This window comes from Trachurus japonicus, chromosome 24 (genome assembly GCF_045865225.1).
Source record: "Trachurus japonicus isolate A0001 chromosome 24, Traja_1.0".
Lineage (NCBI taxonomy): Eukaryota > Metazoa > Chordata > Actinopteri > Carangiformes > Carangidae > Trachurus > Trachurus japonicus.
In genome coordinates, this window is record NC_140930.1 from 16,390,136 (window position 1) to 16,417,149 (window position 27,014).

A 27,014-nucleotide genomic window follows, 5' to 3' on the forward strand; every position below is an offset into this window, starting at 1 on the left:
TCCTTCTTTTTTTTCTCTTTTTCACTTCTTGGGTTAATATATTGACTGTTTTAGAATTCCCTGATTAAAACCTGAAAACACAACTGATTTATGTTGTTGACCATGTTGCAGTATTGATTAGATAATTGTACTAAGGAATGGTTATGCAGCTGCTCTTAGCCAGAGGCCAGTTCATGGATCTTGTGACACAGTAATCCAATTAACCATTTAGCTACATGGCTATGCATACACCACACTCCAGTTAGTTTCCCCTTCAATCACTCACTGACACACAAACACATACACACACTTGAGGATGTCTTCAAAGGTGGCACTGACCTTGATTTAATTTGTGAATTCTCCCTTAACTTTTTAAGTGTGCCCTTTGCCCTCTACTTCCTAACTATTTCTCCACTTGACCATTCATGACCTGTGCATGTTCACATGATGAAAACAATGACAGATCTGCATTAAGTGGCAAAGTAAGATGTTGAGCCAGAAAAGCTTCAGTGCTCTTGGGCATTTTGTGGAAACTGTAAATTTCTATTTGAAGGAAGGAGGGGATAGTCATTCATTTTGTATTTTGATGATGGTGATTTAAAGCTCTGACATTTCCCCTTTGTCTGATTAAGATCTGATGACTGCCAAGACCATAGCGTATGATGTCCCAGATGTGCACTGGAAGCATTTGCATTTGTCTTGTTTCTACATGCATGTAGCCTATTCAACCCTTCCCTGTGATTTGTGTTTCATCTGCGTGTACATAACACAGTGTAAAGAAATGGTTCACAAGTTAAATATGGTGCTGGTGTAGATGAGTTATTCTTGTGAGCTTCTATGGATGCAGTGAACAAGTGAGTGATCTGTATGAATTTGAGTGTTCTGTTTGTGTTGTTTTGAAATTCAGCTATTCCTTAATGGAGCCAAAGCAATGCATGTAATCCTCACCTCCTCGCTGACTTCTTCTAACGGGGAGATCAGTGGACAATGGGGTCGATGAGTACAGTACAGTGTACAGTGGCTGTTTAAGTTCATTTTCCTCTCCCTGTGGGTGGTGGGGGTGGAGGGCAGCTGTCAGCTTTTACGAGCCTCGTGCCTTGGAAAAAATGAGTTCCAATCCTCTATCCAAAACGCTAATGAGAAGCACACACGGGAGGGGGAGGAGGGGGGTCGGGGGGTCACCGGGACGCTGGGTGTGTGTGGGGTGTGAGGTCTGTTGGTGATGGATGACAGAGGGAGCAACAGAGATGTCTGCCCGTTTTTTTTGCATCCTCGCCACGCTGCGACCTTGAATGCCTCGGAGAAGAGCAGCAAACACGTGCATGATCCCTCAACATTCCTCTGGAAAACAGTGTAAAGTCATGAAAGGGAGAAAAAGACAGATGCTAATAGAAAATAGTCTAAAATAAAACTCCTGAGGTCGGGCAGAGAGCTGCTGTGTCAGTGTTTATACATCCAGAACGTGATGAATTAATGAGCCACAACATGCGCAGGAAGCCAGCAGGTTCTATACAGTGACTGTACTGTGTGTCTGTACGTGTGTGTGTGTGAGCGTGTGTGTGCATGTGTGTGAGATGTTGTAACACAGCCAAACTGTGGCAGATTGGATCTCGGTTTAAGACTAATTAGTGAAAGCTTACACACCATTATCTGCGGTATAAACAACACTTACAAAGTCATACAATACCCTCCCAGCACAAGCATATACAATAATAACAGATACAAGTGTGCAGCATGTGATACCCTTTGGCTGTTTATAGATGTGTCCGCCATCCATGCATCATATCTTGCTATTCTCATCAGCGTGTTGTATCATATTTCCGAGACACAAAGAGAGACTGTTCTCTTATGTAATACTTCCTCTCTTTATAGCTTTGTTCCCCCCACGCTCTCCACTCTCTCCTTCTCTCTTTTTCCTCCACCAGCCACCTGAATGTTGTAAATGTGATGGGAAGTGATGCGTCTGTGTGCGTCTGCTGGCTGCTGCACTCGGAGAATGGTCTTCAAGGTGTGCACAGAGTCTTGAAACACCTCCATTATTTTCACATAAAACAGCTTCACAGTGCTCTATATATATTGTATAAATAGGCCGCGGTTCTCTTGGCGACATCTTCACGCTTAATGGACAAGAGCTATGCCGTTTTCTCGGGGCGACTGTGGCAGAGGGTGAGGTGGTGTGTGTGTGTGTGTGTGTGTTGTTGTGCTCAGGTCTGGGTTTTGAAGTGAAGTGCCCCCTGCTGTGTCATGCGGTTTCTCAGACTGTAGATTGAAATGGGCCCCTGGAGGGTGTAGCACTGGAGCATAGCACAGAGGTGGAGTGGATTCTGACCGTAGCAACACTAAACAAAATGAAAAAGGCTGACCAATAGCAAAACTAAGTCAATACAACAAAACATGTAAAGTACATACATGATGAACAATTAGGCTTTAATATAAGGATCTCAAAATTCCAATGTACTATATTTTCATATAATTTACTAAGAAGCTTTCTGGAAATAACCACATATCATTCTTATTAGTTTGCTATGTCTTGAGTTACATCACTGTCTATTATACACATGTAAATAAGTGTGGAAGTAATCCTGATGCATGTGCTCCTTTTCAGGTGAATCCACATATCTGGATGACCACGGACCCCCTGTTCCAAGAGTAAGTATCTCCTCCTCTCTCAGTATCCTTTAATGTTTCTCCTTGTCTGCCCTCCCACCCACCCTCCACCCCATTTTTTTTCTTTTATTTTTTTGTCCTGACCCCTGTGTCTCTGATGTGCTGCCCTGTGTTTTCAAGCCAGTCCAATCCAGTCAGTGAAAAAGGGTTAGGTCTGTGTGAAGGAGCTGCATGTAAACTCACCCTAAATACCAACTAGACCCGGCTTCAGTGCTACAGTAATGCACTGAACACAGTCTCTCTCACACACAGTGCTCACACAGGGGCCTTGTATTCATCCAGCTGCCATGTCTGCATGACTATCTCTCCTCTGTGCCCCCTCTTTCTCTCCCTGCCAACTGCTTTCTTCCTCCGTCTGCCCCTTGTTCATTATCTGGTTTTCTGATCAGTCGCTGCTTCATTTTCACCTTGTTCCTCACCTATTTAACCCACCTCCTCCTCATTATCATTTCTTACCGTTTTATCAATTTTGACAGATTTTTTTTTTTTTTACAGTTTCAACTTAGGTCATAGCACTTACATAGCTAACCTGAGACTTAATCAAGTTTGGCTGCAGGTTTGTTTGTGGCTGACATGAGCAGCTGTGTGGATCCAGTTAGGTCACATGTGGGCTTTGTTTGTGAGTTATGTGTTTACTTTGAAAAGCCTGTTATGGCCAGTAAGCCAAACCAGGCAGCCACAGAGCTTGTTTCATACAGATAACAGTGAAGGGTTATTTATATGATGCAAACTGTGGAGGCATTGTTGGAATTTGTTACCACTTTTATTTTTCAGGGGGAAATTGTTATCTGAAACAAACCTTTATTATTCACTTATTGCAGACTCAGTGCTCAATGCCAGGTTCCTCTGTGCTATTCACTCTCTGAATTGTATTCTGTAGGTGGGAAGCCAAGTTTTTTGATATTATACTGCTTGCTAAAATTTAATGGAAATTAAGGCTAATAAACCTAAATTGGTTTCCATTCCCTGTCGAGGATGAAGTTGAGAACATAACAGCTTGACTCTGTCCTGAGGCAATTCATTCTGAATATTTACGTTATTATACAAACAGAAGCCCTGGAATTCATTTTGACACAGAAATGTGGGATTTTAATGGAGGGAAATAGTGTCCAAGTAGCTGAGAGAAGCGATAAAAAAGAGTTCACATGCAGGTTATTTCTTTTGTTGCTTAGTAATTAAGGAACAGTGCTCTATGTCAAAAGCAGCAATTTTCAAAGAGATACAGTATGCTCTATGTACTGAATCTAAGATAATAACAAGTTGATACAACCATTTGGATTGCCTTCAGGTGCCTAGGGCTCAGAACAATAAGCTTTATGAGCAGCAGTTAAGTATCGACTCCTTTGTCACAGGTTGGGTGTTTTAGGCCATTATACAACACTGGCTGTGTGACTCTGAGCCTTATTCAGCTTTAAACAAGCAAACAAAACATCTGCCACCTCCTCTGTAGGCTTTTTAGTTAAATTAATGTGCGCTATTATGACGACACAAGAGGTCAATGTGATTAAGATGGGTAATGAATAAATGATGCAGCAGTTTTCATACGGTTAAGTTTTCCTTTTATTGAACTATCGTTTTTGTCAAAAACAAGATAACCAACTTTATTATGATGTGATATTTTGGCAGATTTGGCAGATGTTTCTAAATTCAGAAAGCAAGCAGCTTTCCCTTGGTTTTCAGATTTTGTTTTTTGGAGACTCACAAAGATGTGACAGAAATGAACTTCACACTTCTTTCTGAACCCCCATCCCGCTCCCTAACTTTGAAATCAATCAACTGTTCTGTTTCTCCTGCCTTTCACTCTGGCTCTGTGACATGAAATTTGACTGCAGCTGTCTGCCGCAACTACAGAAGCTTCACAGGCCTTGCTAACTACATACAGCTCCCATTTGCACCGACCAGCCTGACAGTGATTATACATTAGCCGCTAACTCTGATTGATTCCGTATCTGTCGTCGTCTCATCTCCCAGACGGATGATGCCTATGCCATGTCAGCAACGAGCACTGCATCAGCCACATCTCTCATTATCTCTTTGTTGACATCCCACTGCAATGAGGTAGATCCGCAATTTCAGCAGAGGTTGGTCGCATTTCAGCATGTGCTTGCAGAAGGCCGGGGATTCTGGTAAATGTAGGGAAAGATTAGAAATCTAGTTGAAAGCTCAATGGAAATGAGAGTGCATGGAAAAACCACGCAGCTCAGAATAGAGTTATAAGTCTTTATGTGTATGGAAGCATGACAAGAATGTCCGCATTTTTCCCCATGTGTAAAATGTGTAAGTATTATTTTATAGATGCCATTTCCCAACATGTTTTTCCTAATTGCACTAAATCCAAAACAGGAGAGTTTACAACCACTGTATAATCTTGTTAATTCTCCAGGCAATGCCAGATGACATGTTTTTTGTTTTGTTTTTAAGAAAAAGCTTAAATGTCAGTGGAGAGTCTGTAAAGAAGTGAGTGACGTTAGATAATTTCTGTTGATATTATGAGCTAATATTTTCCATATGTAATGAAATCTGAAGGTAAAACCAAAGTCATCTCGACTGTGAAATATCCACAAGCACAAGTTAAGTCCACAAAAGCACAACAGATTATTGGTTTTTCACTGAAAGCATTTCAATCTCCATTTGTCACACACTGCGTTTATGAAAGTGCAAAACCATAGTGGTGAGTTTCCCATTTCCTCTCAGCTCATAAAAATCAATTCATCATAATTCACAAAAATACTTAAACGCTGCTACTCAGATCACTGAGATATTTTCCTTCCTGCTCTGTGTCAGAGTGGATAATGGATAACAGGAAATGCAGAGAATATCCACTGAAACCTAAACATGCAGATCTCCACTTAGTATGGGATGAGCAGTTGAGAGTGGAGAGTGATGAACTGAGAGCAGGGCTTAACTAAAAACCAGCAGAGCACTGTTTCCTTAAGCAGAGCGCAGGGTAGCAGTTGGGGCGGCTGTGGCTCAGGAGGTAGAGCGGGTCGTTCACTAACTGGAAGGTCGGTGGTTCGATTCCAGGCTCCTCCTGGCAACATGTCGAAGTGTCCTTGGGCAAGACACTGAACCCACACTTGCCCTCCGATGTGTCCATCGGGGCATGAATGTGTGTGAATGGTTAGATTCCTGCGCTACAGCGCTGTATGAATGTGTGTGAAAGGGTGAATGTGACCATTACATTGTAAAGCGCTTTGAGTGGTCCAAGAGACTAGAAAAGCGCTATATAAGTGCAAGTCCATTTACCATTTACCATTTAAGCAGAGCGCAGGGTAGCAGTTGTGTGAGTTTCAAGGAGCCGCAGCAGGAAGATGGATCGGGTGGATGGAGTGTGTGTGCGGTGGTCCTAAACCAAGGACATGCTCTCAAAACCTACTGTTAGATGATTGGAGGTTCGTTCCCTGCAGAGACGGGCGGTCAGGCCACGAGACAGAGACGATAATTTTGCGCATGTTTGTTGAACTCAAGTCACATCTTAAAATGTCTCAAAACAGCGTGAAGCCTTTGGAGGTTTTGGTGCGAGCGTGTGTGTGGGCAGGGTCCTCCGAAGGAATGTGAGAGGAGCAAAAGTAGAAGTGAGAGCGTGAGAGAGAGAGGAGAGGTGCAGGGTTACTCATCACCTCAAAGTCTGGTTGATACTGGCTCGAAAGCATCAAAGCCGTAAATACCACAACAACAGCCAGGCTCTTGGGAGTAGGAGCGCCCAGAGATCAGACACAGAGGAAAACAGCGCCGTTACATAATAATTTGAAGTGGGGAACGAACGACTATTGACAGAATCCCTCACTGGCAGACGCTGCAAATCTTTCTCACAGCGAGCATCAGAAACCTAAGCTCTACAGAGCGGGAACGACAATAGGACGTACTGAAAAGGTTGCCCTTTCAGTGCTGTCAATGCCGGCGGGATATTTGGACTCTCGACGACATCTATGATGTTTTTCTTGTATTATACAACGGCAGGGCCGTTAGAGGTCTGACATAGTCATTTGTCATCATATCAGTGGGGGATGCTGTCCTGCAAAACACTGCATGTATTTCATCTGCCTCATTATTGTGATAAGCTTGAAAGTCTGTAGTTACTTGGCAAACACTGAGGAATGTTGGACCGCCGTCCAGGAGAACCATCGCCCATCAGCTGAAATCTTTTCCCAAAACTGAGTGAAAATGCAGCCACTGACCACAGTTTTGTGTTTGTGTTTTTAGACACCACCAATTTTTCTATCTATAAAATTACTTTCATTTAGGCCTACAAGAATATGAATTAATAAAAGAGGGGGGAAAAAAACTACATGTGACAGGTTGAAGTGATGACGTTGAAGTGAGTGACACAAGCCAAAGCACGTCCGTCAACAAAACTTGTATTAGTTTGTATAAGCCCCAATTCTCACCTGTGAATTGTTTTCCCGCTACACCCTCTTTGCTCCTGGGGCAAATGTACCTGTACATCTTGCATTTCACGTTGTGTCAAACCAGTTCAGGAGCTGGTGACAAATCAAGGAAAGCACACAGAGATTCTGGGAAAAACAAACAGGAAGTGGGACTGTATTAGAAATGGCCGACAGTGATGACCTGCCAGCAGACTGATACTTATGCCCTTCTCTCCTGCAGTTTGTCTTCCAAGTAATTCCTCCTCCCTCCCCCTTTTTTGCTCTCCATCCTGTTGTTACTTTCTCTGTCTTTCCACTGGATTCTGGCAAACATTCAGAGAGGCCCTCTCTGTTTTTGCTGAGTCTGTTCTTGGGTGGGACAGGACAAAATCAGTGTGTGGGTATGTGTGTGTGGCTGTGGTGAACTACATAAAAGAAGGTCACTGAGATTATCTAAGGATGAGTAATAATTTCATCACAGCAGAGAAAGAAACAAGCAGGTGAGGGCTTAGATTCGCCCTGTAAGAGTCAATGAGCCAGGCAGACGCTCTGTCACCTATAAAACTATCCAAACTGTCCATAAACTAGCCGCCCTGTGAGCCAGCGACCTAGTTGATGCAGTCAGTCAGACTTGCTTCCAAACACGCTGTCTCTCAGATATCCAAAAATCCCCTGGGAAAAGTACAATCACCATTCCAGACTGGGAATGTCGACAAGAATTTATCACTGCCGCATTTTCCCCCCATCTGATTTACAGGAAGCTTCACTTGAAGAGACGAGGGGAAAAGTTTTCAAGGCAACAACAGAAGTGATCTGTCTTTGTTTTCTGAGGTAGATCTCTATCACTTCTGAGAGAAATCCTCCAGATGTCTCTTAAGTAACCCGTCGTCCTCTCTCTCATTCTTCCCTTAATTCCTTTAACTGCTCCTGGTTTTCTGTCACTCTTGTTGTTCTCGTTGGTAAATTCATTTGGATAGCTTTCAGTCTTAAGGAGCCACTTGTGTAAACCTCTTGGACCCTTAGGGATAATTGTCAAATTAGTGCATTCTTGTCTGTATCATGCTTAATATTCATGTCAGCCCTAACTTCTTCCTTCCTACAAGCAGAGATTTACGGTAACAAATCTGTTTTTGCTCACTCATATCCACTTTATTTTGGAGTCTGAATCATTGCTGAGCTACTTGTTTAATTGATGACTCATGATGTGTGTGTACCCTGTAGTGTGTGTATGTGTGTGTGTGACAAGACACTAGAAGTTGTATCATTTTTTTCACTTCACAAAGGGAACTTGGTTGAGTATCTGACTCATGGAGGTCAGTAGGGGAATAAGCCTAAGAGCTCACAACATAAAAGTGTTCATGTTGCTCAGTCTGTGTCGTGTGTGCGTGCATGTGTGTGTGTGTGTGTGTGTGTGTGTGTGTGTGTGTGACTGAAAGGGAATATGTTGCAGGGTCAACTGAGTCCAGCCCTAGGGAGTGTAGATGTGAGAAAGTGGGGTCAAAGGTCATAAAGAAAGAGGCAGTGACATTTGATAAATTTCTTCTGGTTTTTTTCCTTGTTTTTTCCGTCTTTGCTTCACTTCTTCGCACGTTGTGTTTTTATCTTCACAGCCGCAGTTGTTGCTCCAAATAAAACTGCTGCTCAAAAATGGGCTGTAATACAGAGTAGTGAAATTTTGACATTTGAGTAAGACATCCAATTTTTACTTGTGAACACAGTGTACTCTCTGATTTCAGTGATAGTAATACACAGTACAAAAACACTAGTAGCCATGTCTGGAGGCATTATATTTCAGGGTTGTATTTTCATCTGTCTCATTCTCCACTGTCTCATTCTCCACTGTCTCATTTTTGTGAATATGATCGCCCAGCATGGTCTGTGGAAATGTCATCATACTGTATATGGCGCAATACTTGACTGCAATCACAAAGAGCTGAGGAGCTGATTAGATTCTGGTGGTCAAAGGTCAAAGTCAGTCAGTACGTTTACATGACAGTTGAAAAAAACGAATTATTGCCTTAATCCGACTATAACTGGACAACTGAAGTGCATGTAAACACCTTAGTCCGACTGAAATCGGAGTTGAGAACTCCGATTAAGACAACCAGATAATGCGATTGGAATTCGATTTTCTCCATCATGTATACACCTTAGTCGGAGTATAACTGGACAATGCATGTGCGCTGCTCCACAACCGCACAAAGTGGAGCAGAGAAACCGCCCGAACCCGGCAAAGTAAAGAAAAAAACCCAACATCAGCGCCGATTCAATGCATTTCACACAGCGCGACCAGCAAGAGTGTTTTATTTATTTATTTTTTTTAAAAAGAGAGAGAGAGGGGAAGCCCGTATCCTATTCTCAGCGTGCATCCAGCCCAGACTGGCGCGTCTGGTCGGGAACTGCAGTTGAGAATTTATTATTAAGCTTATAAGTTGTTTATATTCAGTTTTTTACGAGGTGACAGAAAAGTCAACAGGACAGGAGGCGTATTAACCCGCTGAAGCAACAGGTGACGCCGCATGAGGGGGCGGACCCCGTCCGTTATTCGATTTTCTCAGTTGCATGTATATTGAGACAAGGACAGAAGTCCGACTTGACGCCAAAATCGAATTTTGAGCATAGCTCGATTAAGCTCTGCATGAAAACGTACTGACTGTGACCTCACAGAACACAGTTTTGACACAAATTCATTCAAAAATTCACATGTTAACTTTAATTTTCTTATTTTGAAATTAAACTCATTCATAGTCTTCACTATTTCTATAAATCTGGAAAGATAGTGGCTGAGCTGACTAATTAATAATAAAGTAAATTGATTTAATTCAGTAATTAATTTCAGTCAGACAAGTCTGAAATGAGAAAAAATAATTTATTGAGTGTAAGCATGGCAAGCTGAAGCACAGCATACGTAGGTATCCTTGAGCATGGCCGCAGCAGGTTTGGCGTTAGGCTCTGTCTCAGTTCGTTCCCTGAATGATCTGCTTTGCCAGGCATAACAGGGAATGAAGCAGACACCCCGCAGGGGATCATAAAGAGAGCCCACAGGTGGATGCTGGGGAGGAGGCGGGTTTGCAAAACCTCATGGGCAGCAGCAACGAGATGTATGCAGAAGCAGCAGCAAGGGCAGCAGAGCAGAAAATAGCAGCATAGCCAGGGATGAGCAGGTAAACTGGGGGGTTTAAGTAGCCCGCCCTATTTGGATGAGGAGTGCAAGTGACTGATCAGCTGATCAGGATGGGCGCAGCTTGAGTTGTCTGCCTGAACTAGCTCCGCAGGCTTCACATTTAATTTAGTTCATTTCTTTAATTGTATGAATTTTCTTATGTTTATTTCACTAATGCAATATAATATAATATTAGATGTTCTCTAACTTTTCTACCACACACACACACACACACTAGTTTGATTCCTGACTGACCACCATTTGTTGAAAGTGAAGTTCCCCCACTGTCTCTCCCAATGTTGCCTGTCTGACATTTCATTGATTTAATGCAATTCATTTCATTTAACTGAACATTTTTATGGAGAGCATTTAAAAGAGTAAATGAATGAAAGGTTTAATTAATGAATTCAATTCAATTTCACTTAGAATTTTTAGTTGTTAATTAATTTAACGCAATGCAATTTAATCGCTAAATTTAATGAAAAACTTAATGCCTTTAATTAAATTCCTGAGTCTGGACAGACATGGTTGTAAAATGCAACTTGACTAGGTGGATAGGGCATACAACCACAAGGCAATAATTCTAGCCCTTTATTTTTTTGCTCATCTTTATATGTTTGTTTTTGTGTGTGTCTGTTTGTAGGTGCTCCCATTCCCCAGCCAGGTGGTTTATAACCGCGTGGGGAAGTGTGGCAGCCGGACAGTGGTCATCTTACTGAGGTTACTGGCTGAGAAACACCAGTTCAACTTGGTCTCCTCTGACATCCACAATAAAACACGCCTCACCAAACATGAACAGGTAAGGTAAACGGAGCAGTGGCTGGATTTAAAGATTTAATCAAGTTGGGAATGAGGTCTTTTTTTTATTATCTTATGTCATTAATCCCTCCTAAATTTGCAGTTAATTCCACAGAAAAGTACAAATGCTCATTTTATTTATTTGTTACAGTCTCGTTGATCATTTAAGATATTTTTTCATATCAGGGATTTTAAAGCAGAAATGCATATCTGACATAAACACAGGGGCGGTAACAGCAGACAGAGGAAAATATGTTTTCATACTCGGCAAAACAATCTCTATGAAATTCCATTTAGTAGCTCTTCTAGAGCTTTTGAACGTACAGCATCATACCTTATTAATCAGATCATGGAGTTTGCCCAGATCCTGGAAATGTTTGTGCCTCTCTGGGAACCAGTGGTCTTCAGATTCCACGTCTAAAGCCAATGCTTTATGCATTAATCATTTGGATATAAATATAACAAACTTCAGCCAAGCCAAGCCTGAATTCATTTCATTCATTCTTTCATTTATTATCCAGATTCAAAGCAGCTGACTATTGTCAAACCCTCAGAGAAACAGTGACCTAACTGAGGGTAACATTAAGGCTATGAGGAGAAAAAACATAATTTTTAGTATTGCACACTTAACTATGTGGTCACAATAAACACAACAGCAGCAGGCGCTTATTCTGCATTTGTTTTTTTTTTCTCATTTAGTCTGAAAAAAGGACTGAAGGACGGTGAAGCTGCTTTTATTATTGCTTGGAATATCTCGCGGACATGAGTGTTGGCTTTACAGAGGGAAAACTGCTTTCGTTTAAGAAACCGCAGCCTTCTGAGACACTAAGAAGTGCTGGCCTGTGCCAGTGAGAACGCTAATGCCAATGCTAATGTGCATAAAGCATATCTAAATAGCACTAATTTTAGCAATTGAACACACATAATCTTTCTCCTCTTACTCTTTCCACTAAACACAGAGAAGTTTTATTTTCATAACATAAACAAATAAATAATGCAAACAAATGTCTTTCCAACTTGCATGAGGAAAGGATTCATTGGGCACAGTGTGTTTGATGCAAACTTAACTTGAAGCTGTAGGCTACTTCCAAAACAAGCCTGGTTTTTGGCAGGATAGCTGACCAGATGATTTGGACTTCAGGCTCCTGTGAGAGCAACTAACAACTGTATGAAGTGCTGCTGAAAAACAATCCAGTGGTGTAATGTGTATTCAGTTCTTTTAGTTACATAAATGTACCTGCATTTCAGTGTAAACACAGTCTGTTCCAAATAACTGTTTCATAATTAAATTTACCTGCTTGTACGTAGGTGGAGATCCAGAGGGTTTATCGGCAAAATGCAAACAAATATTGAAAGTAAAAAGTTATTATATTGCACAATGGCTCCTTGTAGACTGTTTGGTTTAGTTTTTCTTTTTTTAAAACCTGTGCAAATGAAATCTAAACTCTTAATTACATCAGTGGATTATTTGGTTTATTGACAGTGATGCAGCTTTTTAATTTTGTACTTTGTTGAGGAAGGGTTTAAAGACTTTATAGTTTAGTGTTGTTTGTTCCCTCTTTAATTATGTATCACGTAGATTAGTAAATTTAAAATATGTTCCTCTGATGCAATACAAATGATGATGAATTAGCACATTGGAAACACTCAAGTAAAGAAATCTGCACCTTCAAACTGTGTTTATGCTCTGACTTACTGTAACCTCTGACATCTCCTGATGGGGGAAGAAGAAAGGATCATTTCCCAGCTGAGATCCTTCATTTGAAATGGAAATGGAAGAGAAACTAATTTCTTTCCTCGGAACCAGGGAGACGCCAGGCTTCCTCATGTACATTTTTGCTAGTGGCATTTCCAGTTAATGCAACACCCTCTTTAGTCATTTGGGTGAGAGGGTGTTGCAGTATTGCTCACACCCACACATGATGCTATTGACAGCAACCTTTCTTTGGAATAAGCTGAACATTTGTCAATGGTCAGCAGATGCTAAATTTGTATAATCATTACTGACCGATTTAATGTAAATGTTTAAAGTCAATATTGAAACAGGTACTTGTTTACCCATTCATCAAGCCCTGAAAGGCTGGCTGCACACGGAGTGGCAGAACACCATTAGACTCATTAATTTTGTGGACATAAAACATCTCTGTGAATGCTCTCAAGCAATGCTTCTCAGAAAGAGCCCCGTGCATTCCAGTGTCTGTACGAGGTGGGGTGCAGGGGGAGGGAGGAGGGGTCTGTGCTTGTGTTTGTGTGTAATTCTGTAAAGTGCGTCTGCATCTTTGTGTGTTTGTTTGCATGCGTTGCCCCCGTGTGTGTTGACTTATGCAGATGCAGACGCACATCGCCTAAGTTTAGAGATGCTGGTCTCATCAGTTGTGGTTCTGGCTCAGGAGTGCAGTTTTTTGGACCATCCTCCTGCTGGCTCTTCCAGTAGTCCGCTAATGGGTTTGCCCGGGGTTGATGCCTTGTTCGCGGGTTGCCAAAAACTAGCGAAGGTGCCTTATTCGTTTGGAACTCTGCAGAGCCTCTGCAGATTTGAGGCATATAGTATAGTAACCCATCTGTCTCTTTTAATAGCGGGAGAACAGGCTTAGTGGGAGAGAGAGGTTTAAAACATTTCCTGGAGAAAGAAAAATACTGAAAAAATAAGAGATTTCTTGAAAATCTCCAGAAACAGTAAAACAGCATCTTTATTGTGTTCCTCTGTGGGTTCCCGTTTCCTCCCTTACTGTACTAAAACTCTTTACCAGCAGACAGATGCTGTACAGCCGTGAACTCTGTGTATCTGCATCATTTAGCCACACATTCACAAATACCAAGAGGCGTCTGGCTCCAGTACAAGCAAAGACTGTAAATAGTAATTCCCTAGTAGCGTCTCAACAGCTACACTCAAAGGAACAGTTTGCTTTGGGTCACTTACTGAAAATTGGATTGACTTGGGTGCTAGAAGAAGTTGAAATTAGGTTGGAAGTGGCTGCTAAAACCTTTATTCATTTTTCGGTTTTTCAAATTGAAGATATTCATTTTTACCTTGTCTTTTATTAAATTCTCACTTTGGATATGAATGATTTACTGTATGGCCAGTGGCTGTGACATCGAGAATGATCCTCTACCGCGGCAGGTGTTGATTGTCCAGGCTCATATTGATTTTCGAGTGCGAGACACAGGGACATATTGAGCTGAGTTGAATGCAGGGCAGCAGTCAAAGCTTTCTGTGGTTTTTGGCTCTTCCTCCGGTTCCCTTGATGAACCCTGTGAGGACGCCACGGGGGCTCAGGAAGGAGGGGAGTGGGGGTCGGGGAGGTTGCAGGTATGCATGGAATCTCAGACTGTCCTCCACTTTCCCTCTGTCTCCCTGCAGTTCTCCCTGGTAAATGAGAGGGGTGTCTGGCCAGACACACCGGAGGGCTGGGTCAGAGAACACACACTCACACACGCCCTGCGCGCGCACACCCACACACATACACACACACACAAACTCACCAAATGTGCCAAATGTGTTCATGGTCTGCACATCAAACCTGGATGTGGGGGAGGGGACATCGGGGGTTAGCTTTGGGCTAATTGGTCTGGACTAATGGTCAAGGGGGAGCAGTTTGCTCAAAATAAACTTGTTTTTGATGCTGATTTGAGATGAATTAATAGAGACAGAAAGTGTAGAGCTAAGCAGAGACCTGGAGTGGTGAAATAAAGTCTAATGCTCTAATGAAAGTTTTAAAATGAATACTTTGCAGTGGGAGCCATCGACAGAAAGTGGAAGCCGAGTGAGTGGAAATGTACTGAGTTTATAGAGAAGAGGGAGAGTGTGAAGCCCAAATCTGACTGGGGCCTTAGATTAACTGCCTTGTGTACATAAACAAGTATACATATTACTGTTGCTATCCAAATAGTCCTGCTATGACGTAACAGGTGCCTGCACATAGTTTATAAGAGCAGCACATTCAAACGTTTTCTCAGATCAATGCCGTTTGCCAGAGAGGTCTCTATATAAAGAGTGATTCAGTGTGTAAAGACAGGGCACGACAGAATACAGCCTTTATAGCAGAATCAGGCATGAAGGAAATATAGACTCATTTTTATAGAGGGATTGACAGCATTAATAAAGACTTTATGGTGCTTATGCAGTAATAATCTCTGATATGCAAAAATAGACAAAATTATTTATTCTTGATGCCAGGAGCCATGTAAAATAAAATAAAAACAGGAAATAAAGAAAATTAATGTCATGTGTTTTCAGTTATATCATGAATAGCAATGTTTTTACAAGCCTTGGAAATGGCAGATTAGTTCAATCAATCCCTCTGTTCAGTCTCCTCTGAATAGCAAGACGTGTTCTCCCTTGGTGTTTTCACAAAATACTTTATCGATAGTGTTTTGGCTCATTGGTCCAACCAGGCATTCACCGAGAAACTATCCAGATACAGTTGTCCCCCTGTGACGCATAAAACACATTATTTCATGCACTATGTTTCCAGTTGTGGAGGATTCTATTAAGTGTGCGTAGGTGGTGTCGCCTTCTGCTCTCGCAGCTCTGGAGAAGTTTCTCAATTTCTCCGGAGTACATTTTCAGTGCAGCAATTTGAAAGAAACTCTGTAAAGATTTGGTGACCAGAGAATTTTTTTTTCCTACAGACTCTATGGTTGCGCTATTGATTCTTTCACATACTCTACTCCTGAAACTGTCAGGTTGAAGAGTGTAAAGGTAGAAACTTAGAAAGAAGGAAACACAGTCAAGGACGTTCCTCCAGTAACTGGTTTTATTCAAAAACAAATACAGTACAAGACACTTTTCATGTGCTTACTATTCTTATAATGCACTCCTCTGCATCCTTCAAGCCATTTGTCGCTGGTCCACAGGTTCCTACTCCCACACTACCTTCCAACAATATCATCAATGATAACAGAATGCGTAGAATATTGTTCAGTGTGAACTGCTGTGCACTTAGTATGGTTGACATGACTTTGAGAGGCTCTACAAATGAGGTGTCCCCCACACAGCTGCTGCCTTTAGCCTCCTCCTCTTCCCTACTGATTCTCCATGTGTATTCCTCTTTGTCTCAAATTTTGATCTGTCCTTGGCCGTGGTAGAAAAGGCACTCATTGAATTCCCCGTGCATACTGTTCAGCTATTGTTCATTATTTATTAGTCCTCTCCTATTTAAATCTACACTTTCTAACTAATCATGTACAGGATTATTTTTATTCTGCTCAGCTCCTCTTACATTACCCCTGCCTGTCATCTGGAGTAATATCTGCAGCAGAGAAAAAAAACATTGTGGGGACGCAGGTTCAATTTACATTAGCTTGCTTGGTTGTACACTCTGGTTGGTACAATGGATTTTGCTTGTTAATGGGAAGCCAGTGAGGGATCACATCATTGTCTTCCCATGTTGATTGCTTAGGATGCTGGGAGAATAGGATGAAACAAAGTGGACCATTGCGTAGTCTTACTGGCAGAAGAACAGATGCAGCTGGCAACAACATGGCGCTAGCAGTGGCACGTGGCTGTCTACAGCCTCCCCAGAACAGCAGTGGAGTTCACTGGGACAAAGACCTCAGAACAGTGGGATAAGTCATTCTGAATTGGTGAGATAAAAGGGAAAATTTAACAAAACATGAGGAAAAAGACAAATTGGTCTCACATGTGATACAAACTCGAGGAAAACTTGTTAAACTTGATGAATTCATGCACTAGCTCCTCAACTGTTACCCTCGTGGGCATTCTCGAAAGGCCCGGGATGTCTGACACTTGCAGCACTTGGCCTGTCATACTCTGTGTAGTCTGGCAGCAACACTTAAATACTTTGGTATTTTTTAGTTGAATAGGTCTGTTTTTTGTCAAGATATTTGCCAGACTTTCTGATGTTTATAAAAAGTCAATTTCATAATTGAAGAATTATGTTGATACATTGCGGGTTATCATATAACTGGTACAGTATGTGAAGTAGCCTATACTGTATGATGCTCAATCTATTAAAGCTCATACACCATCATATAACCTTGATTCTGGGTCATTATTCTCTCTTTTTTTTTTAATTACACATCTCATATGATCCACTGATGTGAAGGCATAACTTTCATTGAAACAAATCTTTCACTATGTGACTCGGATAACTGAATATCACATAAAAATGATTCCAATATGGAGCTATTTATGTAAGGAACAACTAGGGATTAAGTTTCAGTTGCATGGACTGCAGTCAAAAAGTTCATGCTATGGACCTACGCTGAACTCTACATGCACCGCTGTGATATCTCATGTTTGTTTTGGCTACTGTTTGCCTGTCTCTCCATGCAGACCTGGAAAGCCTTTGGGATGTTGGTTTTTTCTGCAGTGAAAAGAAGAAGAAACTTGGAATCACAGCTTTAGAAATGTTGGCTATCCACTGTATGACGTGGCCGAGGGGAAACAAGAACTATGGTGATGCATATTGTCAGACGAACAAAATAAAGCCATTACTTCACGAAGTTGCGCAGTCAAGGCAGGGACTGAAACTGTGGTGAGATCAGTCTACAATGGTGGATTATACAAATCAAATCAAGGTGGACCTGCAGCCAGATAAATCTAGAGCCAAAGTTTCAGTTTATCCATGGTTATGTGTTCATTTCAAAAATTCAACAACTTGCAATCCACATTTTTGTTTACATTTGACATAACCCTAAGATGCTCTCTGTTTTTTTCTTTATATTGGGTTTAATTGAGAAGGCTCGGTCAGGGTGAAGTAAACTCAGTCACTGTTTTAAGTTTTGCATATGCTTTTTGTTATCCTCCATCAATGAAATAACTGTTTGATTTCCCCCATGACTTTATGCATTGACATAAAGGATTAGATCTCCACTCGTCTCTCAATTGGTCGCCCATATTTACAATACTCTATTTTACATTCAGTAATTCTGTGTGTCAAATTACCGTGTGTTTTTTTGTTTGTTTTTTTCAGGTGGATCTCATGAAGAACATCAGTAATATCCCTCAGCCATTTCTCTATACGCGGCATGTTCACTTCCTCAACTTTACCAGGTACAGTGAATACCTCAGCTCTTTGTGTTTAATCATGTTTGTCGCGTTCCATATGTTGATGTGTTGTTTTTATTTGTCTTTGTCAGGTTCAGGATAGAGCAGCCGGTCTATATCAACATAATCCGGGATCCCATCAACCGGTTCCTCTCCAACTACTTCTTCCGTCGCTTTGGTGACTGGAGGGGCGAGCAGAACCACCTCATCCGTACTCCAGGGATGAAAGATGATGAGAGATACCTGGTGAGACTTTTGTTCTCAGGAATCATTATTGTTTGTTCATGAAAATATGATAAATATAGTAGGATGTGCACCACCTTTCATTAAGGAGAACTATAATATATGCTGTACGTGCCTCTGCTTGTAGTTCTGTGGCCAAACCTTTGCATCTGCACTGGCATTTGAAAAAGGGCTTGGTTCAGGAGGAATTTAATCTATACTGATGAATTGATTTACTATGGCAAGTCTAATCATTTTCTTCTCTACATCTCTAAAAAATCTGTTGAAATAACAATATATGCACACACACACACACACACGCATACTATCAGTTTGAAAGTCATTTTCCCTACACTGATAAATGTTCAGGATTTTAAACAAACCTAAAATCACCATGCCTTAACTGTAAGCAAATACACAGCACAGGGCTGTAAACTGTGGCGCCTGAGGATGAACCACATTAGGTTACCATGTTTCTCCATTCCCAGAAGAAGCAGGATCCAATGTAAGGAACTTTATAATAATATTATTGGAACTGAATCTTTTAGCTTTCTTCCCCTCTATCCGCCTTTCTTCCCAGTCGCAGTGCCCACAAGCCCATTTTCTCTCAAACGGACATTAGCTAAATCAATGCCACGGATGTTTATGGTTTGAAATACTAATGCATTTGCAGTATTTGACAGAGCTGCGCAGTTACTTTATGACTGAATCTCTGGCTTGCCAATAGCAACGTTTTGAATTTTGTATCTATATTGGCTCCAGCCCAGGTGGTTTCATAACCTAAAGCCCAGTTGAGGCATGAATTGAAAGGTTGTATACTAATTTCTTAGCCTGGTATAACCTTGATGCACTTTATGATTATGCAGGAATGTACATCAAGTAGTACTTGTAGCACAAACGGATCATAACAAGATAATGATCCTGCTGACATCAATGTCTGTGTTTTCTGCATCCATTCACTCCCTGAGTAACTCTTAAATAGCAATACATGTGTCAGCCAGATCATTACATCACGTGTTTGAGATTGCTGTGTCCCTGTTTGTCGTTAGTTTGGGACAAACATTGACTTCCTCAATGCTAATATATAAGTAACAGAACATTTCTTAAGTACAGAAATATATTAAAACCACATTCTTCCCACTTTGAAGATGTTCTACACGTGGTTTTGCTGGAGGGAGAAAGGCAAATTGTAAGGCCATTGCAGCTTGATGCCAACCCAATATTTAAATCTGATTATGATTACAATTAGAGACCCGATTTAGTATAACCACATCAGAAACTTGGTATCCTACATCTGCCATGCAGAGTTGTTTACCCCTGTAGCACCATAATAAAGGCATTTCACATTTTACAGTTCTCGCCATTTGGGGGCATACTTTAATTTCTAAGTTGCCATTTTTTGATCTCCGTGTGAGTTTTACGCTGTACAGGAGCTGTTTAAATACAGTTTTTAGTGTAAGTTCATAAGGTGCACTTGGCAGGGAAGTGATGGGTCTGATGTCAAATTGGAATTTCCCTTAAGTAAAACAAACAGCTACATGCAGGCCAGGTAGAAAACAGACAAAATGTTAAATACTCTAGCACTAAAAAGAGTTAAAAACAACAAATCTATCATCACCTGGTCCACATTTAATGGCAAATTAATATCCAGGCCCAAACACAGGTACATTCCTACAGTCCTCTATACTGCCAGAGACTTGCTCTTGTGCTCAGAAAGCCTTGTCTGCAGCCATACTCAGAAGCTAACAGGAGGAGTGAATGTCATTCTGGCTTGAGTCTGACTAGGTGTAATTAAGTATTGCACTGCTTTCCCTGGAGTTTTGGACCATGTGAGTTGAGTTATTAAAGTATGCAGACCACGGGGGCCCCTTGCTACAGTTAAAGGGGAGCGGGGAGGGCTATGTTGCTGTAGACTGGCTTACCTGTGTGTGTGCGTGTGTGTGTCTGCGTGCATGTGTGTGTGTGTGTGTGTGTGTGTGTGTGTGTGTGTGTGTGTGTGTGCGCGTGTGTGTGCGCGTGTGTGTGTTTACATTCCTGTACTTATGGGGACCAAGTGCTCTAGACAGGTTTAAATGGACTTAAAGCTTCTAAAGTACTTCCAACATTTTCTTGCGGTTCACTTCTTTCTCTGAGGCTACTGTAGTTAATATAGAGAAAATGTGTTGTGATGATCTGATTTCCCCTTGAGTCATTAAAGTGCATTGTAAGTGCTGCATTCTTTCCCATCACATTTATTCAACTTAATTGGCCAAAATGGATGCACTCTCTCAAAATGTCTTACACCTGGATGCCACCGAATACCAAATTCATAGATGTCTATTAGCGTAGCATATTTAAAAAGACATATTTTCAGATGTCCTTGGTTTTGCTTTCTCTTGTTACTTTACATTTCTTTTGCTAGTATTATTATTTTGTACTGTATGTGTTTCATCAGCAAAAACAGCTTGCAGTTATGTGATAAATCATATCTATAAAGTGCTTGCAAGTATGTGCCACACTAGCAATTGTGTACGCACACAGCTGCTAAATTTGCAAAAATGAGGTGAACATCACTGAAAAACCACTATTTCAGGCAAAATGATGAGTTTATGAATCAGCATATAGAGCCACACACAGATAGGCTAATGTGCAGTTTGTATTAAGGAGTTAACAATATAATAACAACACATTATACCTTTTATGTAGGTTTTTAGGGAAGCTTGAAATGGAAAGACTGAAGAAAGTCAAACTCCCAGTTTCTATGAGCTGGAGGCAGCTGTCCACATACATATAGGATTTGGATCAGGTCTTTCGTAGAGAGAGTCCAGTTTTTAGGCCATAAGATAAATGTCCTCACAAGTATAGTGATTCAAATACATGTGTGTGTGTGTGTGTGTGTGTGTGTGTGTGTGTGTGTGTGTGTCAGCATGTGCGTTCTGCTATGTCAACACTCAAGAGTTCAGACTAGTCTTGGATATATCCCCTGCCTGGTGTGTATTAGCCCTGCCGGCCCTGTGCCGGGTGGATATGAGGGGTGTCAATGAAAGAACACTGTCAGTTTGCTAGCCCGGACCGAGGGAACCTGATGCACGTGTTACTGAGACATTCCTGTGGTCGGCTTGGATTTTCCGTCAGTCCCCACACCCTTTTTTACACACACATACACTACACTATACAAAGGCATGCACTGGACACTTGAATATAGAGTGTATTAAGTATACACTCAGACAGGACTGTCACGGGAGACTATATAGAGTCTAATAAAGTGGGGTTTAAAAAGACATTTCAGGCTGATCTGGGCAGATTATTTTATCATGCACAGTTACTTATCATGAAGTGCAATTTGTGCACAGATATTTGGATGCACATGCAGTTTATGAAGAAAGTCAGTGCCTCTATTGAACCCACTGAACACCAATGAGTTCCCACAGTTCAGAAATACTGGTCCGATCAGATGTGATCATCTTCCCTCAGCGACTCTGACAATCACAATGACAGATACACACAGTTAACCAAACAAGTGTGCGTGGAATAAAAGATGCTTTTTTTGGCATCAACCATGCCCAAGCACGCACTGACATTAGAAAGAGTGATGTGTTGTGTTCTGTCTGTCACAGTGTTGATCGCCTAAGGTGCAACCGCTTGACAGGTGGCATCACTGGATGTTAGCAGAACAAGTGCATGTTGCTAGATTTTTCTGTTGTTGTTCCGAAAAGTATTTATGCCATTTTTTATATGGATTTCTCTTTATGTAATTTCTGGAAGCTATATATCCTATCAATCTAATTGAATAATTATATAAATATTTTTTTGAAAATGATTACCATGACTGTAAGGTAACCACTCTGCAGTTCTCCTCAGCGCTACAAAGTTTTTTCTAACACCTTTCAGCTTATTGTTTTGGTTTCATGGCCCTGAAGTTTGCTGTTTGGTTCACTTTTACATGTTTCATGATTGTTTAGCTAATGGGTTGCAGCAGAGATTTGTTTTCTAGTTTATCCACAAAGTTCCAAGAGTCGCAGACCAGGAGTTGTTGGAGGCAAAAGAAAAGAGCAGTCAAAAGGAAACTGAATGTTGGATTTGAATTCATCAGGTGGCCTAAAACATGACTCCAAATGAATCATAATGTTGCTCCACAACTGTTGAATGTGCAACTGCTTACTAATATGTTCAAAAGGTTAACTTGGAAGGTGAAAATATGTCATTGTTGTTGTACAACTTGTTTTCAGCTAGCCCCATTTGCCCCCAAGAAATTTGAATTTGCAGGTTTAAATAAATAGGAGCTGACCGAGGTCGACTACTTCCGTGCTTGCAGATGGAAACCAACTCAAACTGTCCCATGGGAAAGGTTTACATCATCAATTACTCCCGATTTAATTCATGCACACAACCCATTCAGTGAAACGGGAGGCCGTTGTAGAGATTAGGGCCTTTTTTGCTACAGTTTCTGTGACTGCTCAGTTGGTCTAATCCACATTGAGAATAGAAACAATGAGGCTGAGTGTGCACACAGGAGCTCTCTTCGAAATACTAATGGGGCTTTGCAAAGAGACTACGTATTGTCTGTCCTCCATTTGTGTGTGTGTATTTGATTGGGGCGTAGTGGTGTATAAATGAGTTGTGGCCGGATTCCCAGAGGTCCCCTAAATGTTGAGGCATAAGGGCCCTGTATCAAGTATCGGAGCAAAGCGGAGGAGGGACTTCTTGGAAGTAAGCCATTTGGGTCAGGGAATGGCGTCACACGTGTCACTTCCTGTCCGCTTTTCTCACTTTCTTTGACTGTGGCCGTCACTTGTTTCTTCACACTTTTTCTGTTTCTAATTTGGCTTGTAATGATTTTCTTGGGAGCTTTAGCGCTGTGCTGCAATAGGCAGAAAAAAGGCAGTCGGGACAGGAGTCCATTCCCAGTGTCTGTGCGTCTGTTTATTGGCATGGCATGCGTAGACTTAATGTGTGAAATGTACTGTAACTGTTGTATTTTACTTAGGGTATCTCTGCGTGTGGTTTATGGTTTCTCACATGGAATACGCTGCCAAAATCTTTTTTATAGTATTTCTTGAGAAAAAGACTGTAGACTGCGGTACAAACACCGTTTTATGATGAATAATGAAACACAAGAAGAACAACAAATTGTTCTTGAAATCATGAATCAAAGAAGAGTGGGCCAGAACTTATCACAAGTCCGGACACGGCCCGTACGTTAACAATAGCACAATGGTGAACTGTTCTCCAAAGGTTCCTCTAGGGTTTTGTTGTGGTTTCTTTGAAGAGCTTTCCACTGGTTTGCTTCACTGATCACCAATACGTCCTGTTCTCCATGCAAAGTGCAGCTCACAGTAGTCAGTCATAAAGTTCAAACAAACCCTGCAGCCCCTCGATGAATCAGAGACACTATAGTACCAGCGCTCAGTCAGCTGCAAGGAAAGAATAACTGACCAACAAGTGCATGATATACTGTATGTCGTCCCAGTCTATGTATAGAGACGTCTGTGCAGGCCCTCACACTCGCCCTGTCATCGCTGCCTCAACACAAGCTAGAAAAATCAAGGCATTTAAATAGTCTTTACATCATCACGTTATTGTTAACATGCAGCCAAAAATACAACGGAACAAACTGACGAAAGGATAACAATGTGCTCATATACACGTGGTTTCATGCCTTTAGTCCATGTTTACACCCCTGTCAGTGAGGTGTTTTTTTACAGCTCAGGCACCAGATTCCCAGCGTTCACACGTAGGCCTCTTACATCTTGCTCTCAAAAAAAGCAGTTGGCGTCCTCTGGGAAGGTCTGGTCCTCTAGTCCTGTTTGACTCAACCTAATCTCTGTGATGGACCGTGCTGACTTCAGTGGTGGCTTTGACAAATCGCTCTGTTCAAATCGGCCGTTACCGACTTATCAGTGCATAAATCTAAAGAGCAAGCTTTGACGTAATCATTACACATTCAATTTGCTTCCACTTTTAGACCCCACTCGCTTTCCTACACAGGCCTCTTTGCCTCATGCATGTCGCCTGGTGCTATCATATGTATATGAGCCCAAGCATGTGGCATACTGTATTTGTGTGTGTGAGTGTGTGAGTCATGCTTCGTGGAGTGTTTTGTTGCTCAGGACTTGTTGCCATCCATAAGACTTACGTCACCTGACATGGATTTGACTGCTGGTTCCACAGCACTCAGTGGCTGGCCAGCTTCACTCCTGCATGTGTGTTTTTAATCTTTCCTCTGTGCTTTTCTTTCCCTTCTTTCATTATTTAATAGCCACCACGTCCAGACAAAGTTCACAGCTCTCATTAGTTTTGTCTCCTTTAAACGCTTGAACATTAATCCATACGTTGGTTTGTGTTTCCTTATTTGGCATCTCAGCGTCTGAGAGCAGCTGAGGTGAGGAGGCAGAGCTTATCTTTGTGCACAGGATGTTGTTAGGCAAAGTACTTTGGCTCCTCAGATGATAGCATCAAAGAGTTTGAGTTCAGAGAAGTGCTGGTAAAGAGCCCCCTCTAGTGGCAGAATCCAAGTATGACTGTTCTCTGTCAGATTCCTCTTTCCTGTGGCTGGATAAAAAACTCAAAAATAAGGGTGTAATGTCTGTAATTTAATGGATTTTTATGTATTAATCTGTTTTCAGGATATCAACGTGTGCATTCTAGAGAATTACCCCGAGTGCTCCAATCCCAGAGTTTTCTACATCATTCCCTACTTCTGTGGACAGCATCCTCAGTGCAGGTATCTACACATTTAAGTGGAATGACAAAGCAATTTTTCGCTTTGAGACACCGGGATACTTTGGTGTTGTGTCATGTCTCGTCTTCTAAGGCTTCTAAGCTGTGGCCTAAATTCATTTTTCAGTCTCTCACCTTCACTTTTCCTTCTCTCTCCACCAGAGAGCCAGGAGTATGGGCTTTGGAGAGGGCCAAACAGAATGTGCTGGAGAATTACCTCCTCGTAGGAATCCTGGAGGAGCTGGAGGATGTTCTGCTCCTGTTGGAGAGGCTCTTACCTCATTACTTTACTGGAGTACTCAACATTTACAAGAGCCCAGGTACACTCATGTCCCAAAAGTATCACATTGGTTGATGACTGAAAAGTTTGATTTTTCTAACTTTAAAATGTCTTGTTTCTTATCAAGCCACTGACTTCCTCCTTGTCTTCTTTTCTTCTTGCAGACTACAGGAAAATGGGGAACATGACAGGAACAGTGCGCAAACACACGCCAACTCTGGAGGCCCTGCAGGTGCTATACCATCGCATGCGCTATGAGTACGAGTTCTACAACTTCATCCGTGATCAGTTCCATCTCATGAAGAAAAAAATTGGCCTCAAATCCGTCTCCCAAACCCCTGCCTACTCACCTGCTTTCCTACGGGAGCTGGCCCTCCGAACCCCAGAGCCTCTGGATGAAGATGAGGAACTGGACACAGACCTGGAGGATGCCAACAGCTGGCTGGTCCATCCCTAAGGGCATTTTCGATGAACAGCGGATATCGCCAAAAAAGCTGATTGGCAAGAATTGGCTAGAGAAAGCTGGAGGCAGCCTGAAGACATGGGGAGCGTTCCCTGTCTTTCAGCAATCCCAAGGAAAGTGAGGTGTGTTTAGGGGTGTGCGGATCCTGACGCTCGTGTTTTTCCGAGCTCTGTTTTCCATCTGCAATGGACTCCTAAAGACTAAATCACAACAGGCTCAGCACTGTGGACTATAGGGTTGAGTTATTGAAAGGACAAAATGCTATATTTAAAAATTGACCAAGGACAATGGGAAATAATGTTAAGCTCATTTTGCTCGACTCAAATTTGTTTTAATTTGAGCTTGTTTTTTGGGTTTAATTATGTAAAAAGAAACACACAAAAAATCTATCATTGCTGTAATCTCCAGGAGAGATTAGCGCAAGATGTGGACAGCTAAATGTGTTGGGAAATATTCTATATGTCGGCCGCTGGGATGTTTACTGTATGAGTGGACTTCAGAGACATTACCCAAAAGAGAGGATCCTATTTTAAGAAAGGATTAATGTCCTAAAAGCTGGAATGGAAATGGTATCCACAAATAAAAAAAAGTGCCAAAAGTCTTGTATGTATATTAGTCGTCCAGGACTGTTGTAAGTGCCAAACCTCGCTTAGAGTTCCAGTATCTGTGAGAGGAACTTTGGTGCACAGCTGGTACAGTTGTGGGACATAGTCAAGTCAGTTGTAATAGTATTGGTTTTTAACATATTTTTCTTTTGTCAGATATTATTAGGTATAAATGAGGGTAAACAGTGAGCACTCAATTATGAATTCAAAGAATTCCAACTATGTGTGCATGAATGATTGAGTTTGACCAAACCAGCAGTGTATTTTAGGATAGATGTATAACTTGGAACAGGTCATTAGTTGAGAATATAGGCTAATATAACAGTAAAAAGCATTTATGGAGCATTATTAGATTAATCCAAAGTTTAAAAGATTGAGCTTGCCAAATACCAGTGTTTCTACTGCAATGTATTACAAAACTGTATAAGTATAGTGCACTTTTTTTTCTGAGGTGACTTTTACTGAACGTTCTGCAACAAATGGAGGGATTTGGTAAAAAAAACACAAAAAAAAACACAAAAAACAAACAAAGAAACTAATTTGCCTTTAATTTCAAATAGGATTATGTTACTGCTCAAGCGCTCATTTGGTCCTGTGTTCTCTCTGAATAATATCATGAAAGTGTGTGAAGTGTTACCAATCCCAACTAACACAAATTTTTAATTCTCTAGCAGCTATTCAGAGTGCATGTTTTTCATCACTCCTGTTGAAAAAAAGAAAAATCATGCAGAGAACAGTAACCATAAGCTAATATGTGAC

The 27,014-nt window shown here is 41.4% G+C and overlaps 1 protein-coding gene across 2 annotated transcripts in view; it reads left to right on the forward strand.

Moving 5' to 3' along the window:
- The window catches only part of usta (uronyl 2-sulfotransferase a), a 51,365-nt gene extending 24,388 nt beyond the window's left edge, over positions 1–26,977 (forward strand). For both annotated transcript variants that reach the window (XM_085770360.1, XM_085770359.1), the window contains 7 exons: positions 2,585–2,628; positions 10,820–10,975; positions 17,913–17,992; positions 18,079–18,232; positions 24,814–24,911; positions 25,070–25,227; positions 25,352–26,977. In XM_085770360.1, the coding sequence (XP_085626486.1) occupies positions 2,585–2,628; positions 10,820–10,975; positions 17,913–17,992; positions 18,079–18,232; positions 24,814–24,911; positions 25,070–25,227; positions 25,352–25,644 (983 nt within the window). In that variant the 3' untranslated portion in view covers positions 25,645–26,977. The remainder of the gene's footprint in view (positions 1–2,584; positions 2,629–10,819; positions 10,976–17,912; positions 17,993–18,078; positions 18,233–24,813; positions 24,912–25,069; positions 25,228–25,351) is intronic.
- The last annotated feature ends 37 nt before the right edge of the window (positions 26,978–27,014 follow it).